This window comes from Sus scrofa, chromosome X (genome assembly GCF_000003025.6).
Source record: "Sus scrofa isolate TJ Tabasco breed Duroc chromosome X, Sscrofa11.1, whole genome shotgun sequence".
NCBI lineage: Eukaryota > Metazoa > Chordata > Mammalia > Artiodactyla > Suidae > Sus > Sus scrofa.
In genome coordinates, this window is record NC_010461.5 from 90,403,678 (window position 1) to 90,423,048 (window position 19,371).

Sequence of the window (19,371 nt, forward strand, 5' to 3'; positions counted from 1 at the left end):
CAGACACATCAAAATTTCCATAAAAACAAACAGAAGTATTCCTTTGGTTTACCAAATTTAAGATACTCGGTGTGTTTGCCAACCCCCCAAAATGCATTTTTAGGCAATAGAATAAAAACTCCTGACTGAAGAAATATTAGGAAAGAAAGAAGCATTTATGCAAACATACGGGAACCTACAGTTTAAACCAAAATAGTAGAAAAAAATAAGTAAATAGTACAAAATAGCCTTCCATAGCATCCCTAAAGTAAATGATAAACAGGTGATTAAAGCCTGTGTCATACCTCTTTGAGAACCACAAACATACGTTCTTACCCTCCTGTATACAGCTACATGTAGCCAGGTAAATCCCCAAAGGACAAACAATATCAAACCAATTCACAAAGATTGTATGGTGTCAGTTATACACAGAGAGAAAAAGATACCCACTTCCAGCTAAGGCATGGGAAGAAGCACAATGTAACATCTCACTTACTCTCTGCTTTTAAACTCCCTCAAAAAACTTAGAAACCTAGCATTGCCTTGAATTAAAAATTAGCCCAATTAAACAATGTTTACGTACTCCTTTATATATTCAAAGCCACTGTGTGAAAAAACTTAGAAGTCATAAATTCACCACCTCTCTAACCCCATCACCCCACCACCTCCTCAAACTGGAAATCCAGCACGACCCATAATTAGCTTTCTAGATAATGCAAAGTGGTTAAACACTGCTAGAATTTAAATGTTCAAAATTCTATTACACAATTGCTACCAAGTCTTCAGATATTCAAGGCTACTGATTTCAAAAATGATGATGCGCCATAGAAAAATTACATTGCGGAAGGGGAAGAGAAGGATCTTCCTGGATTTGTGCTTCTATTCTGAAGTGGGAGAGACTGGGAGTCAAACGTATTCGAATAAATATAACAACAAGTTTGAGAACAGGAATGCACCAGTGGCCCTGCTGGCCTGGTGCCTGTTATTTGAGTTAATAAACGGTTAACGAATAGTTATTATGGGATGGCAAATACTTACAACTCTTTATGAAAGTGAAAGAAAGGTTCAAGACTAAAACGCTCCTCTTCTGTAAAAACTGATCTGAATTTCTTTAGATTGAGCTGAAATAAACAGCAAAGGTTCTAAGAGCAGCCCACTGGAGACAGGAACCAGGACTCTTTGGACCCACACCCATTTTTTCACTTTAAAGTAGGATTTGCTTGTTCTCTTGCCACAGCCAAAACGGAAAACCACTGACTTTTTTTCCTTAATTGTGCTCTACACTATGGAGGCCACTGCCTATTTAACATGCCTATTGTGTGAAGCCTGTGAAAAATGAAACTGGCATCTAAGCAGTTCAATGCCGTAAATTACCTCTTCATCCCTTGGTGAGGGCATTCACCTTTGTTAACAAAGATTTTAAGCATACTGAGAGTGATCAGGGACTTTTGGGTGGCATGCCCTAAGAACCACTGCATTCCATTTGGCCTCCTACTCTATCGTGTGGCAAGGATCTATGATCACCTACATAGGTCAAAATCCATCTTGTCATCAAAAAGGTAACTTCAAAAATATCTCACTACCACTGGTTTCTTCTAACATCTGGTATTTCTTCACCGCACTCTAGTGATATATAATTCAAGTTATAGAGTAATTCAAAGCTATGACATCAGGGAGAGATCATTTACTTATAAACATAAACTGACTACATAGAGAATCCTGTTCATGGGCAATGTGCTAGCTTTGTTTTTCACTTCCTGAGTATGCTGGCATAATGTTCATGTTTATGTGGTTAGAACCTGTCAGAGATTGGTCTCATAGTTGCAAAATAATTTCCTTATATTCTACAACATATTCTAGAGAATAAAAGAAGTGAGTTACTAAAATAAAATTTTACAGTAATCACTGAAGAAGAATTTGGAGGTTCTAAACTTAGATATAACTTATATATATATGTATAACTGAATCACTTTGCTGTCTAGCAGAAATACACTGTAAATCGACTATGTTTCAATTTAAAAAAACAGATGGAGGAGTTCCCGTTGTGGCGCAGAAGTGAATCCAACTAGGAACCATGAGGTTTTGGGTCAGATCCTGGGCCTCGCTCAGTGGGTTAAGGATCTGGCATTGCCGTGAGCTGTGGTGTAGGTCGCAGATGCAGCTCAGATCTGGCATGGCTGTGGCTGTGGTGTAGGCTGGCGGCTACAGCTCTGATTAGACCTCTGGTCTGGCAACCTCCATATGCCATGGTGTGGTGCGGCCCTAAAAAGATACAAACAAACAAACAAACAAACAAAACAGATGGAAAAATATATGCTGTTCTATTATAATTCAGGAAACTATTTTAGAATTGTCTTTCTTTTTTATTTATTTATTTATTTGCAACGCCCATGGTATATGGGGGTTCCTAGACCAGGAATCGAACTTGCACCACAGCAGTGACCACATCAGAACCTTAACCTGCTGAGCCATCAGGGAACTCCAGAATTTCTAAATAATACTATAGGAGTTCCCGCTGTGGCACAATGGAATCATTGGCATATCTGTTGTGCTGGGATGCAGGTTTGATCCCTGGCCTGACACAGTGGATTAAGGATCTGGCCTTGCCACGGCTGCAGCATAGGTTGCAACTGCAGCTCAGATCTGATGCCTGGCCCGGGAACTCCACATGCCATGGGGCAGTCAAAAAAAAAAAAAAAAAAAAAAAAAAAAAAAAAAAAAAAAAAAAAAGAAAAAGAAAAAAAAATAAAATAATATTATAAAACCTTTAAAGACTTTGCTTATATAGTTTGTGTCTTAAGAGTTGTAGCCTTCTCGGAGTTCTCATCATGGCGAAGCAGAAACGAATCCAACTAGGAACCATGAGGTTGTGGGTTTGATCCCTGGCCTCACTCATTAAGTTAAGGATCCGGTGTTGCTATGAACTGTAGTATAGGTCACAGGTGCAGCGCAGATCTGGCCGTTGCTATGGCTGCGCCTCCAATTCGACCTCTAGCCTGGGAATCTCCACATGCCACAAGTGCGGCCCTAAAAAGCAAAAAAAAAAAAAAAAAAAAAAAAGAGTTGTAGCCTTCTTGAATAGGGCATGTTAATAACCAGAAGGAATACACCCATTAGACTAAGCTAAAGCTAATTTAATAAATGACATCATTCAATAATTAGTACATAATCCTCCTATAATTATTATAATTCCCAGTACCTACCTTATGTGGATTACATTTGCAACACCCAAGTAAAATTTCTTCATTAATTGAGAGGAAAAAAGTGGTTTAACGCCATTTAATTCTATAATAATTAGGGTAGATTAGTTTTTCAATTACATCATCTTTGTAGCTATTCAATTTCTCCCAACTCATGTTTGAGACACTGGTTTTGAAGAAGAAAAGAACACTGAACATAGAAGGCACTCAGGCAAAGGGTAATAATACAACCAATGTTAATGTAACTGACTTATGCTGAATGTCTACTAATAAAGGAAAGCACTTTGTCTACATAGCAGATGCCTACTTATGTTATTTCCCAGCCTCTTGTCCAGGCTTCATGACATTCATGACATTAAAGAAGCTGCTGAGGCATAATTAACTGGACAAAAGGGAAACTTGATCAAGAAAGAGGCAATTGAGAAGCCATTAATAGTTTAAAATTGTCAACTGCCAGACCTTAATTTCCCAATTCCTGAAATATAGCAACAGTCTCCTGATAGGCTCCCTTTCTTGCCAGCATCTCCCCCACTTCAATCTACCTTCATGGTACCCACTGACTACGGTATAATGCTCATTCTGACCGCTGTATCTTTGTTTCCTTGTCTAGAATGCCTGATCTATCTAGGAAAAAAACCTACCCAGCTGGAATCTTATTTTGTCCATGAAGCCTTCATGTATAACCCAGCTCACATTAGTATTTGTCCAAACTCCTACAGACCTCATTGTCTTCATCCCTCGCTTGGCCATTAAATCATATGTGACCTCATTATTTGTTTCCTGAGCCTTGTCTCAAGACTGACTGCAAGCTTTTTAAAAGGCAGAAAGCATGGCTTATGCCTATTTTATAGATCTCTCACCTGCACCCAAAAAGGAGCTACCACAGTGTTCTGTCCACAACAGTTACATTACTGGTTGAACTGAAGTATTAGAAATAACCATAATGTGAAGAGCAGTACCAGCTTAGACTAAGAGATAGGTTTTGATGTAAAACACACTGTCTTAAGATTATGCTGGCAAATAAATACTGAAGCTTGAACAAATATTCACTTTAAAATGTCTATAAGCAAAGGGATAACCATAGTGGAAATTCTATTTTCGCCTTTAAAAGTGTTAAGGCATCTCTAAATGGGAGAAGTTAGAAACTGCTCCAAAATCCAAATCAATGCATTGCAATTCAGTGATATTTAAAAACGTCTGCACCTCTGATAATGATAAAGCACCTCATACTGGTTGTGTGGACAACAGGGCAAATAAACAACTTTCGAGACCCATGACTTGACCATATCTATTATTTCACAGATGCCACTGCCACATCTGGATATGAGCTTTCCATTAGAAAAAAGTGTGTACGTACACTATAAGAAGCAATGTTAAGAAGTGCTTAACTGGTTTATATACACACATACAGACTGAAAAGCCTTACTTATAATATACCCTGAGGCAAGGTGGTTTCTAATTTTCCATTTCTCTAGAAAACACATTTTCACAGAAATATCAGGATTAACCGTCAAAACTAATGTTCTCCTTTAATGCGCTGGTCCTTTCTTCCACCCCTAAAAGGAGGTGAATGACAGGCCAAGCTCCTACCTATCAAAGATGTTTCCTTTTATTATTATTAGCAAATTCATTAGAAAGCCTGAAAGAACAAAGGATGAGATAACAACCTAAAAGGAAAGCTAGAAAACCAAGCTCTGTTCAAATACAGGCAGTTGGTATTAAGTATACTAAAAAAGTAAGTGATAAATGCCAGGTCAAATACTAACAAAAATGCTACTGGTTTGAAATGCGGGGTTTTCCACGGTTATTTTAGCCTCTAATACCTTTAATCTGGTTTATTTACAATTTTCAATAAGTTTAGAAAAATAAATACCTCAAAGCCTAAATTAGGCTCTCCTGTAAATAGGCTTTGTGCATTCCTAATGTAGGTTGGTAAGATTAATTTTTAAAAGATTCCCAACATTCCCATGAAAATTTAGTTGCTTTAGGTAGAGTCACAACCACGTGTCTTTAAAAAATAAGCTAAACATGGAGTTCCCGTCATGGCTCAGTGGTTAACGAATCCGACTAGGAACCATGAGGTTTCGGGTTCGGTCCCTGCCCTTGCTCAGTGGGTTAAGGATCCGGCGTCACCGTGAGCTGTGGTGTAGGTTGCAGACGCAGCTCGGATCCCGTGCTGTGTAGGCCAGTGGCTACAGCTCCGATCAGACCCCTAGCCTGGGAACCTCCATATGCCACGGGAGGGGCCCTGGAAAAGGCAAAAAGGCAAAAAAGAAAAAAAAAAGCTAAACATGGTAGATAACAGTACTCATAGATAACAGTACTGTACATTTAAAAATGTGTTCACAGGGTCGATCTCTGTTATGTGTTTTCTGTACCACAATAAAAATAGATAAACTTGCTAAAATCAGTATACATCTATATGACTGAAGAGACACTCATGAACCAAAAATGGCTGATACTCCAGTTATCTCTGAGAATGTAATTTGCAAATTAAACTGACCACAGTGGGTCCCTTTAAGAGACACTGGAGACAAGGCACAGAGGAGCTGAGTATGCTTAGTAGGATGCCTTCCTATGACTGCATTCTGCAGTCCGAAATTATAGCTGGGTCTATCCTTTAATAGTATCTCTTCCATAATCTTTGTCACGGAGAATAACTGTGAGCAAGCTATATAAAGGAAACTTCATACATCTAAGTAGAAGCTCTTAATACCTAAATATACAGGCCTAAAATTAAGATACACCTGAATACCTGAGGAATTATAGCTATGTTCATAGACAAGTCAAAGAAAAAAAAGGAAAGAAAGAATAATGACCCAAGAGTGGGTACATTTATTCATCCATTCTGGGACATCCTCAAGCTACTGGTCCCACAGCTCCCCAACTTAACCTAGAGGCCTCACTCTGAGCACACAGTGTGAATGGTTTTCAATGCGGTCTCTAGGAAGCACTTGGGGGACCCATATGCAAGTCCCTTTATGTTCTTAAACTTCATGCTGTGCCTCTGTTTCTGATAGGAATAATTTCTTTTTAACAAGAGCGCCATGGCCCTTAAGTCTAAAGGAGGGACAACTAGGTTTGTATCTTGTAAAATACGCCTCTCGAAGCTGTCCTGCTCCAGACCCTGCACTCAGTCTCTCCTATCTGCCCTGAACCCAGACTTCACCTCACTTGACTACAATCTCATTTTTCTCCTTCCCTCATTCCCACATGCCCCCTCCTCCTACCTCTGGCCCCGTGTGACTTTCTTTCTCCACAGAGCCATGCTTTCAGTGTGAAAGGGTGGATTTCTGCAAAACAATTTGCCAAATAGGGCGATGGTTAGAGAGTTTGTGGAGTAAAATATACCACAAACCACACATCACCTCATTAGTGTCAGAGAAATAGAAGTGGTATCATTCCCATTTGTTCTTGTGGGGGTTTTTTGAATTGACAAGAGTGTGGGGTAGATGGATCTGTGAACTGAAGAGAAATGTTTAACCACTGATTGCCTGGTCCCCACTCCTACCATCAAGGAATGATTCCACAAAATCAAGTGCCTAGCCAAGCTAATGGCAAGGTTTTTGTTGGTAAGGTAAAAGAAGCGTGGGAGTTTGTTTTAACCATGGGGAACTTCATGAAATGCATCGAGAGCAACACTCTAACGTGGAAAAAAAGGCCAGAGGACATCATGAGAATCTTCTTCAGTGAACAGATCACCAACACCATCTTCCACTTAGCATAAAATTTAAAAAGCACCCATCGCCTAAACACTTACCTCAGTGTTGTTCGAAATCAGGATACAGAGAGTATTTGTCTTTACTACAAAGAGGTTTGTACTGAGGTCCAAGTTCCACCAGCTACATAACTTACTTGCACCCCAAACCGCCTATACTTAGCCATGTGGTTGTTAGGCTACATGAGCAGTAATAATGTCGCAAAGAAGAAGCACACCAATGTGACTAGCACATGAGCATTTCTTTGAGGCAGACACAGTGCTGTGGCCTTTAGGCTGACAGCATCAAAGCTAAGAATTTTCATAGATTCTATACTATGAGAATAACTCAAAGATCCACTAGTGCCTGAAGCAAAGCAGAGAATCTGGTGTCACCACCTTGCAGCAATCCAAGATCTCACTATAAGATATGTTACTAGAATCGTATGTCATATGCTTACAGAAAGTACATGGAATGGCAAGGCAAGCTACATAGGCAGTTAATTCAGTCTCACTACTTTCCATTACTAGAGAGCTGGTCAGCATCTTCTGGCAGGATATTGCATAATACAGTCAACTGTGCTCTCCCAGCATTGCATGTGGCTTTGGGTCACAGTGTGGATTATCTGTAAAATGAAAACAGATAGGGGAAAGGCAAGAATCATCAAGACTATCACAGACCTTATCTTAAAAACTGATATCAGGAGGCCTGGACTCAAGCAGAACTTTTCATGTTTGCCCGTCCACTAAAGATTGCAAAGATCACAAAGCAATATGGCTGATCCGGTCCATTGATAACATCTTTCATTGCTGAGCAAAGCTGCAAAACAGATCCAGCTTGATTGTTTACCTTCTAAGCTTGAGGACATAGGACCTAGAATCTAGTACCAGACAGTACTTCCAGTCCTTCAGAAATTTCCTTTAACCCAAGGCCTGAAACTTTAAGTTCCTGAGATGGTCCCTTCATGAGGCTCTATTTTGTTGAAGGCCATGCTATGACATACACATAATGAAATATAAGAATCACTGACTGCTTTCAAATTGATAAACCTGAGAAAATAGATAAACCTACAATAGGGAAACCCAACATTCTGTCAGGTATTTTTACTGGCAATACAAAGTTGAAAACTATCACTGATCTCTACCCATTTCGGCAGCTCAAAGTCACAACTGGGGAAAAGGGGGAGGCTGGAGAGATCCCCAGGGACCGACCAAATCGTCATAATAGCTCTGTTGCTGCTCTGTGGTTCTATTAATTAAAAAAGAAATGGCATATGACAGCTGCCCATACTTGAAATATACCTAAGAAGAAAGCTGATTTCACCTGACCAACTACTTTTCCCCATTCCCCCCTCCACCATGTTTTTAGTGGCACCACCAGCTTCCTGGTTCCTCAGAATTATAAAATCTGAATCATGTTCAAAGCCTCTCTCACTTTCACTTATCCCAGGCATGGGAATCTGATAAATTCCCCCCACCCTCCCCCGCCATGCCTCTTTACTCACATACAATCACCTAATAATTTCAGGTCCTCACCCAAAAGCTATCTCCACTATCCTTATACTTGATCCAGATTTGATAAACCAACAGGTCCTCTCCTCCTTTCTCTCAAATTAGACACAGTTGGGAATAGGTGAAGAGGGGGTGGGGTGGGGGGAGGTTCTTACACTTATGATCAAATTTCATAACCATTCCAACAGAGCTGTTGAACAAACTTTTCCTGAGCACAAGAATAGCTAGGCACAGAGCCAAGAAAAGAAGAGGCAATGATGGAAGCCAAAAAACAGGTGAGCTGCAAGCTTTCCACTCCTACACAAAACCTGGCCCTAGAGTGCAAGTCCCTGCATATGCTGATAACTTCTTCCCCTTCTTGATTTTTTCAACATTCCTACAGTCTGCCCGTGGGGGGCATTCCCTACTTGCTCAATGCCAGTTTTCCTCCTGCCCTCATCACCTTAAGCTTAGCTGGTCTTCCCTGCCTTGGCACTCGTCTTCCAATCCATCAGGACTCGCCTGCGAATTCTCTTCTCTACCTAAGGTGAGACACTATCCTCAGATCCAATATTTCTTATCCAGCATTCCCAGCAGGTTCCCGAGACAAAAGGCCACTTTTCATTTCCTTGAAGTTTTGTGATCTTGAGAGAGCGGAGCAAGGGGAGTAGTATGGAGAATGCTGAGTATGCAAGTTGCTGACTGAAGGCAGCTGCTGGGAATCTCCAAGTGCCCTGGTGAGGGGTGTGGCCGTGACAGCAACCGGTTTGAGAACAGCCAAGTAAGACTTCCAGATCTACTGGTCATACAGACTCTTACCAATGATCTCTGTATTTCTGCCATTTAAAAACTTGGCCCAACAGTTGTCCTCTCCCAGAAGCCTTCTTCCGGACCACTCTTTCATTCCATGTCATTACTATGCTTATGTACAATGTTTTTCTGCATATCTAATTCACCTCTAATCATATATATATTGCTTTATAAGCGTTTTAAGAAACTCTGATATCTGTAGCATATCTTGAATAAGACTGCAAGCTCTGTGAAGATAGAACTCTTTCATCTATTTCTCTGGTTTCCAGCCACAGAACTCAGCGGAATGTATATGCTTAAAAAAAAAAAAAAAGCCCTCCCCCCAGTGATACATAATTTCCACTCAGCTATTCAACACGAACATTTGTAAGGTTGAGCAAGTTTGAAAGTATGATACATTAAGAGCTGTAGAAAATACACCCACACTTGACTGAAAAGATGCCACTTACAGTTGGACCAAACATATAAAATATGCCCCACCCAACCAACTACATTATTACACCATACTGCTTCCTTTGGGCACTTTTCTTTCTGCTATACAAGCTGGTGGCTCGTTTTTTGCTCTTAGCAACACTGTAACTACAGAAGCTCAACTCTAAATAAGTTTACTGTTGGGAATCTACTCTTCCCACCTACACAACCACTGGCTTCCCACACTGTTTCCAGTGTCCTCTGAGCAATTGCCCAATTACTGATTGTGGAAAGACAGCTTACACATTGAAGGTCCATTCTTGGCAGCCCCTGGCTTTTAGTGCTGGTCCTCACTCACTTAGCTTAATTGATTCAGAACAGTATCAAAAAGAGACATTATTACACAAGTTGGGGGGAAAAAAAGACTATTTAAGAAAATTTAAATGTAAAAGCCCTGGTCATTGTGCTGCTTTAAAACAGGCAAGCATGTGTGACATGGAGAGAACAGAAAAAAGCCTATTGAAATAGGGAACTTTGACTAATCTCATTGCACAAGTTTTAGTGTTTCACACATATACATTCTCAAAAAGATGGTCTGTTAATGGGAAGCACAACTGACTTCAAAATTATAATAAATTGCAGTAATAGGGTATAGTGTTTTAACACAAATACAATTTCAAAAAGTGTACAATCTTTTAAAGGCAACAAGGTGAATGCTAGTGTGTTTCTGAGAAACACACAAAAAAGAATAACTTATGCATGGCCTAATAGGGCATTTTTCTGTTTCTTAGTAGTGGTCTTTCTTCCCACTGGACTGAGAGATCCCAGCAGAGATTCCTTCTTGGTTGCTACTCACTAACTGGGACCTGAACGCAGCACAAGCACAATTCATAAGCAAGAAAAAGCGGAAAACGAATCCAACTAGGAGCCATGAGGTTGCGGGTTCCATCCCTGGCCTCGATCAGTGGGTTATGGATCCAGCGTTGCCATGAGCTGTGGTGTAGGTCGCAGACGCAGCTCAGATCCCGCGTTGCTGTGGCTCTGGCATAGGCCGGCAGCAACAGCTCCGATTCGACCCCTAGCCTGGGAACCTCCATATGCCACAGGTGTGGCCCTAAAAAAAGACAAAAGATAAAAAACAAAAAACCCCCACACAACTATGAGCTAGATGATCACTCCCTTTGGCCATATGGGGGAGAAGGTAAAATCAGCATCCAGTTTTCCTTTGTAACTAAATATACCCTGCCCTACATACACCTTTATGCATGGATATAAAAATAATTTTGTAATTTATATTTCTCCATCCTACCATCTCAGTCACTGACGGTTTTTACAGCTTAAATGACAACTGGGGCCATGCCTGTTTTTCATCAGTAAGCTAGGACACCAGATTGCCTTCTAAGGAAATCAACACTGTTGAAAAACAACCCATATTAATGCCTTCAAAAATGCTCAACAATTTCTTAGGCAATTTTTAAAAAGAAAAACGATACATTATGACCCTCATGCTAGCGTGGATAAGGAAATCTATAGTGGCTTAGTAGCATCATCTGCAAGAAACAGATACACCTTCTGGCGATTCTGGTCAGTCTTCAACAGAAAAAAAAAAGGCACAATAGAAATATAATAGTTTGTGTTTAAAATGCTGATTTAATATCAGTTTGACCGGAGCTGCATTATCAAATCATCTTTTTTCCTAACGTGTGATAGGATTGTTACTGATCTGGTGAAAACAGAGTGCCTCCCTCTCACCTCTCTAAAGCAACCCAATTCCTCCCAAGCACTCTCAAAAGCAGTAATTGGACTACTGTGACAAGACAAGAAAAGAGTTAACTGTTCAAACACCTGATCAGAATTTCTCAAAATCTGCATGTCCAGGAGTGGAGTTTTTAAAAATACATTTTGTTCACTGCAATGGAAAACCACACTTGTTGATGTTTAATGGCCAAGTCTCTTTTATGTGCTATGGTCTATACAAAATGTAGGACTGCATTAACTTCAAAGGTGGTGAGAAGATTAAAATAAAAAGTTCATGGGACATGACATGCCACACAGCATTAAAGATGTAAGACTGAACAATCCCAGGGCCTTAGCAGGATCCTTTTATATTTCTTTGTGAATAAGGGACATTCTGAAAATGCCATCCAGCAAGCCTAAGTGTAAGTAAAAGCTTTTAAAACCTTATCATAACATGTTATTTAGTGAGCTAATCATCAAAGCATTTTTTTATGGGAACAGAAGGGGGCTTTACTTATTAGAATCAATACAACTCACTTTAAGATACCATAATTGTGCTGCTTTGAATACCTCAAATGTGCTGCTGACATTTAACAATTTCTGAAAAAAAGACCTAAAATGGTACCGCAGGTTACCAGGTGAGGGTCCCCCCCACACACACACACACCTCGGACTGAAACCATCCCAAGAACCTCAGACTCTTATTATGATCTCGGCAGCATTCAGTCTCCCCTGGTGCTAAGTTAGAGAGAACACCATAAAGGATACGGACGTGGAAGCAGGAAGTTTTAGATTGGAGACGGGCAGTGAGAACTGCCATTCCCTTACAGTTGCTCAAGTCCTTTATTCAGGGCCTCACCTCTCTCTAAGCCAGGGGGTCTCAAACGTGTGGTCCTGGGAACGGTAGCAGCAGCATCACCAGGGAGCTTGTTAGAGATGCAAATTCACAGCCCCACCCCAGACCAACAGAATCAGAAACTCTGGGAATGGGGCCCAGCAATTTGCGTTTTAACAAGCACTACAGGAGCTTATGATGTACTCTAAAGTTCGAGAACCATTCCTCCCCAAACTTTACTGTGCGTAAGAATCACCTGGGGAGCTTGTTAAACTCCACGTTCGAATTTAGCAGATCTGAGGGGGGACCCGTGAGCCTATAGGTCAAACAAGTTCTTAGGTGATGTCTATGCAGACCACAAGGCAAGTGTTTCCCAAGCCGCCAGTTTACCGAAAATCACACAGGGTACTCATAAAATCCGAGAACCCAGGCACTACCCCAGGCCAAATTAATCTAAATCTCAGGAGAAAGGCCTAGCCGAGTACCATCCGTGGTTCTCCGCCTCAGCAGCATGTTAAAAATCACCTGGAGAGCTTTTAATAATCCTGATGCCTAGGCCCCATCCAAGACCAATTAAATCAGAATCTCGGGGCTTGGGGCCCTGGCATCCATATTTTTAATAATTCTCCAGTGTTTCGAATGTGCAGCCAAGGTTCAGAACAATGGTTCTGGGGTCTAACTGGCTTGACACCTGGCACAGTGGGGCCCTTTTGGGGAGCAAATGGTTTCCTATAACACAGCTATCTGTGTTCCCACCTATAAATCCAAGAGCTCGAACTCTGAAGAGTAAAATGCACCTAAAGTCATGTTTTTTTTAAGTCCTGTCTTGAACTTTAATTCGGTGGGCAAATGTGGCTGTACAACTAAGACCCAGGATTCAGTAATTCATTCCTCACTTTTAACACAAATGTTACCTGTCTTCCACTAAACACATTTCCACTGCCCCCTCGAGCCCCAGCTACTGCTACCTCTTTGCAATGAGGTGGGTACTCCAAGAAACAGCAGCAACAGCGAAGGATATGTATCCGCCCAGCCTGTTCATGGAGTGGCATCCTCCCTCCCCTTGCCCAAGCCTGAAACAGATAAATCACAGGCAATTTCTAATAACCCTCCAGAGTGGAAGAGTCCCTGATAAATCTAGAACTTCTACGCCTATGAAAGGCAGATTTTGCCAGTGATAGACATTTGGACAGAAAGGCCCTGGGAAGGGATGAAAATGGTGTGCTCATCCACATGAGAATGTGTCACTGCTGAAAGCATGTCTTCTGGTGCACAGAGACAGGACCCGAAACAGTGCTGCTCGTGACATGATACTAATAACTCTGAGGGAAAAGAGCAATGTGTCTATTTATGTCTTATGGCCCCCAGCACCAAGCCACACTAAGAAGTACACAATGCTATTAAATATGTAAAACAGAAAGAAAAACGTGTGCTAATTACCAAGGCACTGTCACGTGATTACAGTTATTTCACTCCCATAATCAAATACTGCTTTTAACAAGTTTTCCTGAATTTTTCCACAGTCCATCTCAAAAAAAAAAAAATGACTTTAAGATAAATGAAAATAAGATGCAGTCCTCTTTCCACTTAAGTGAACTTTCATTCTTCCCTTGGTCATGTTCAGTGTCTCTTCTAAATTCGTTGTTTGGTAGAATACACGACACAGCCAAGGCCTGCTAAATGATAATAGTTATTATTCTTCCACCATCCTTTCGACATAACCATAGTGGTTAATTGGGTGCCTTATTTTTTTCTGTTTAATTCCATGAAAAAGAAATCCAATGGATGAGGTATTAGAAGAGAAACAATACCTAAATAAATACCTGTGCAAAGTAGTCCCTGTGAATGACATTTTCAAAAGCATTTTCTGTATGAACTGGTCAAGCTCACTTTCCTTTTAAAATTCTTGTTACAGTCATTCAGTTAACCCAAAGTCACTTTAATATGTGTGAAAATAGCACCTCCTGAAAGTGTGTTCACATATGCTTTGGAGCAATGGAGCGTGAATAGTAAAACAGTCTTTGCCAAACTCATGTAACTGAACAGGAGTGAATTTCTGCAGTCCCATGACTTTGCTGAGCCAACCTATTTATCACCCCCGGACTTGCTTTAATACATCATAGACATCCAAGAGAAAGCAGAAAAGTCACAAATAAGTGACTCAACCTAATAAATATTTCATAGATTTTTTTTTAACATGGCAGTTTTTTTCAAAACGAATTCTACTTCTTAACCAAAAAACAAATTGGCTAAGTACAGGTGTGGGTTTAGGATTTAAGCGTCTAGAATTAAAACTAAGAAAGTTATCAAGATATTTACTTGACAAAGTGTCAGCCTGTATGCTGTTTCATGCGTTTCTTATGAACCAATGCCCAAAGAGGAACCAAGTCCTGAAAGAAAATGCACAAACCACAGAAGAGTGGCAAAAATACAAAATTAAATATGTTTCAAGCATCAAAGCCAAAGAAAACAAACAAAACAGATTTACAATTTCCAGGACACTTTATTGCAATTTCCACTTTACATACTGATTGAATATTTTTAGTCTAGGCAGAAGTGTTTATATGTATCCAGTTGTAGCCTAATCCCCTAATCTCACAAAATGAAAAGAAGCAGTTTAAAAAGAACATCAATTCAGGTATTTATGATATGGGGACAAGGGGCACTTGTCTTAGGTAGAAAAAGGGCCGATACTCTTCAGTATAAGTTTCACTGAAATTTTTCTCTATTATTTTTTTTTCCTGTTGATGCTAAGTACTCATAATAAAAACAATCACCCTCTTTGTCATTCTGCCCTTGCTTGGGTTTTACATTCTGTCTAGCATTTAGCTCAAAAAGTCAGTTTACACTCAGTTTACACATTTTAAAAAAATCATATGCCCCATCTCCCACACATCCAAATGGACAGGGGTTAGAATTAACCTGGCTTTTAACTGTAACAATGTTATTTTAAACAATTTCAACCACACGCGTGAAGGGTAAAAAAACTACAAGTACAAAACCGAAGGAAACCATAAAAATTCCTACACACTTACTGTTAAACTATTTCTCGAGTCGACGAGCCTAACATGAATTTCTACAAAGTGAAATCGACACAAAAGCGAATGCACGCTTAATGTACAAACTGACAGTGGCTCTATGAGGACAGCTCTCTTTGAATGAGCTGTTACACAAACGGTGGAATGAAAAAAAAAAAAAAGTCTCACTCTAAATGAGAGAGCCGGCGGTGCGCTTCACTAGAAACACATTTTAATGGGTATGTTCGGATAAAAATAGGTACTAAGGGAAAATGTATTTCTGAAAAACCCTCCTCCCTCCCCAGGACACAAGGAAACCCAAAGGAAAAAGATGGGTAACCTCCTAGGCTCCGGAGCTAAGTTCCATCACTAGCAGAAGTTGGATAGTTGCTATTTTTCACACTGCAATGGGATAGTAACTCTCCATGTGCAAGGTACGAGGGGCGGGAATACCGGCGGGGCGCTCACAGGGGGTAAAGGAAACCCGAGGGCGGAGAGATCAACACCTTGTGGGATCCAGATCTCCCAAACCGGGGCAATGGGACGCGGGGTGGCGAAGGAGAGGAGGAGAGGGTCACAACTCCTCGAAGTTATCTCAAAGAGAAAGCGAACACCTCGGGGAGCCAGCGAGCCATTCCTTGCGGCAGCACCCCGCTCCAAGTGTGGGGCGCTTGCCTCGGAGGGCAGAAAGCGCGCGGTGCCCTTACTCGGGGCGAGTGGCTTCGGGGACCCGGGGCAGCGGCCGGCGGGGAGGCGGACTCGTACTTTCCCTCAACTCTGAGCCCCATCCCGAGCGCAAGGGAGAGGGCGGCGGAGGGCACGGTACTCACTAGGGCTCGTTGGTGAACCGGGGGGTCCGGGGCTGCTGGTATCCGTACAGGTGACAGTAGAGCACATCGAAGCAAAAGCAGCACATCTCCGCTGACACCACCATCTTCCGGGAGCCGGGCGATGAGGACGAGGCGGCGGACAAGGAGGACGAGGGAGAGGTGGCGGCGGCCGGGGTAGAAAGTAGGGTCCCCACTCCGCAGCTCGGAGGTGGCGACAGGGAGATCCCCCCGCCGCCGCCGCCGCAGCCCTGGGGGGGAGAGAGGGTACAGCCGCTGCCGCTACCTCCTCCGGCTAGACCTCCTAGCCCGTTGAGCCGCGTACCGGCGCCTCCTAGTCCCAGCTCCCCGGCTCGGCAGTGGCTCTCTCCGCTGCAGTGGGAGGAGGAGGAGGCGCCACCACCGCCACCCGAGCCAGAGGGGGGCGAACTGGACAGTTTCTGCTTCTTCACCCCGCAGCAACCCGCCGCCATCTTGGAACAGTCTCCCCCACGCAGCGCTTCCGACCCATAAGTGAGGCGAGCTGGCGGCGGGGGCGAGCACGCTGCGGCCCCGGCCGCCGGGGGCGCGCCAGGGGCTCGCGGGCCACGCGCGCGCGCGCCGCTCCCCGGCCCGGGCCGCCCGGCCACGCGGCCAGCCCGCGCGCGCCCCCGCCCTGGCGCGCGCCCCGCGCTTTCGCGACTCGGCACCTCGCGCCTGTCCCGCCGGCCTCGCGCCTCCTCCTCCTCTTCCGAGCCGAGCCTCAGCCTTTCGCCCCGCGGCCCTGGGAGGATGAAAGACTCGAAGCCCAGTACTAAGGAGGGAGAAGGAAAGGAGAAGGAGAAAGCGAAGAGTGGGACCAAAGGGAAGAAGTGGGGACGTCCGGGGAGGGAGGAGGAGAAGGGAAACTAGTGGAAGGGGAGGTGGGAGAAAGAAACAGGTCCGAAGTAAGTAGCCAAGTCCCAAAGCACAGCTCGATGACCCGCGCTGCACATAGTGTTAGTGACACTTGAGCCGAGTTACGTGGAACCTGAGCCACCGGCCTCAAATACGCTGGGTTCTGAACTGCCGGAATGTGAGCAAGCAGGTGCTCAGAGTTCCACACCTGAGATCGCCCCTATAAAGACTGTACAAAGCAGTCGGGGAAATGACCACACTGCAGTGGCTCAATCTGAGCACGCACCCGGGTTTTTCCAAAATTAGGTAAGAGAGCAATGCTCTTTCGTTTCCTTACCGACAAGTAATCAAGCCCGATTGAATCTATATATCCTCTGCCAGTTCTTCAATCTGCCCTCCTAGCCCCGTGAAGAAAAAAAGCAAAAAATAAAGTCCTAACTAACACCTCACTGCCTCAAAGATGTAAATTGTGCTCTGGAACTTGCAACTTGCGGCGGTGGATTATTGGGGGAGGGGGGGTTGGCTTGGGAACAAAGCAAATTAGGAATATATGTGTAGTCAGCATAGAATTTACGCGTAAATAGGGCAGGTAGTATACTTAGCCACAAGTTGAAAGATTTTGCTCAGGCATATAATTAGATAGTATTCATTTTAAAAATGTCTCAAAGAATGCTTGGATGGATGGGGTGGATGATTGAGTCAGTCTCATTCTGGGCACCCAAAACAATAATCAAGTGTTAAAATTTATAGAAATGAACCTGATAGAAACAGAAAGTGTAAGGTTTTTTTTTTTTTTTTTTTTTTTTTGGTCGCGTCTACACCATGCCAAAACATCTAGACAAAGTGACAGATATATTTGCATATTTGGAGGCATCAGAGGATTGATGAATTTTATCACCTTTGAACTACATGTGTGTTATCTTGCAAATAGCTTAGGGCTGTTAATTGGGGAGGGAGGGTGAGTTTATTCATCCAACAGCTATTGAGCCTCTGTGCCTTAGTATGTGCACAACACTGTACTTATTTTAAAAATTCAGGAAGTATGCTTCCTACTGTCAAAGAGTTTATGAATTAAGTCAGATCCTCCGTTGCCTACTTTTTGGATGCCAAGCATCATGTCTCCCCTTAACCCATAACCCTTCAAATAACCCTTCTCATCTGATCTTTACAGTAACTCTGAGGTTTCCCATTTACAGATGAGGAAATTGAACCTCAGTAGTTACCTGTCCCCATCACACAGGTAGAAAAAGACAAGAGTCTAAATTTGAACTCAGTCATGTCTGCTCCAAAAACCAAGACAAGAGTCCGAATTTGAACTCAGTCACCTCTGCCCTTGTGTTCCACTGCCTCTCAGTACCAATATATGATAGAAGGTTAGCAATGGATAAAGGATGTTGACACAATAATAACAACTTAATTTTTATGGAAAGACTGAGAAACACTGAAATATGTTACCAAGGGAAGATGAAGACTCTTCTTAAAGAGAGACTTTATGAAGTAGATCAATTGTCTAGGATGATTAGATACAACCTAAAGACCAAAGGGATGGTTTGACTGGTTTGTGATATGAGATCTCATCCTCTCAAGCTTCATCATTCCTGTTAAGCTATCCTCCTATTTGAGGCAAAACAGCAATTCGTTGTCAACCACGAGTGGAATTTTTTAAAAGGCATTAATTCGTTTGTCTATGTTGCAGAATAGAAAGCAGATTTTTTTAAAAAATGCTCCACAACCACTTGTACACTGTTAGGGTGTTGGGCTTTGTTTTGTATTTTATCCGTAACTATCAGTGCCTACCTTTTAATTTGTTTGAAACTAGGTCAAATACAGTATCAGACAATAGGTACCAATTTATTCACCACTCCACTAAGATGTGATCACTTGTAGAGTTGAAGAGCAGTGCCATTTAATGACATCACGCAACAATTTTGTACAGGAAGCAAAGGAGGATACCATGGATGGCTGCTTCTGCTAGGGGAATTTAGGAAAGTAGAGTGTAATCTCCCGATTTAGAATTTGGCCAGTGGACAAGAGTCTAACGCCCCTACTCTTGTGAAAATAGCAAGGAATCTTTAATAAGCACCAGTAGTCATGTCCTTAGTTCTGTATTTCATCTAAAAGACCAAGCACGATCACACCTATCGGACCAGGCTAGGGCAGTGGGAAACCCGAAGACAAGCTGAATTACAAATATAGCTTTTCCCCCAAGGAGTTTAAGTTCCAATTCCAAACTTCATAGGCATAAAAGAAACAGACAAATCCAAACAAGATCATTGCAGAAACTACATCATTATCTAACCGCTAGGTGTTACTATCCGAAGTACTTTCTTGAATTGGCCGCTAAAAGGGGGGGAAAACACACTGTTTTTCTCTGTGCTAACTTCTCCTGAGCCTGGCTCATCTCCCATACTAACCTTGAGCCTCAAGATGCTTTGCAAATCCCTTGGCAAGTCGTGATGGTGGTGGTAATGCCTCCTTTTAGCCTTTGAGG

General features: G+C 42.3%; 1 protein-coding gene across 1 annotated transcript in view; it reads right to left on the minus strand.

The window, feature by feature from the left end:
- The window catches only part of AMMECR1 (Alport syndrome, mental retardation, midface hypoplasia and elliptocytosis chromosomal region gene 1), a 115,290-nt gene extending 98,760 nt beyond the window's left edge, over positions 1-16,530 (minus strand). The window contains exon 1 of the mRNA XM_003135311.6: positions 16,008-16,530. Within this exon, the coding sequence (XP_003135359.5) occupies positions 16,008-16,477 (470 nt within the window). The 5' untranslated portion in view covers positions 16,478-16,530. The remainder of the gene's footprint in view (positions 1-16,007) is intronic.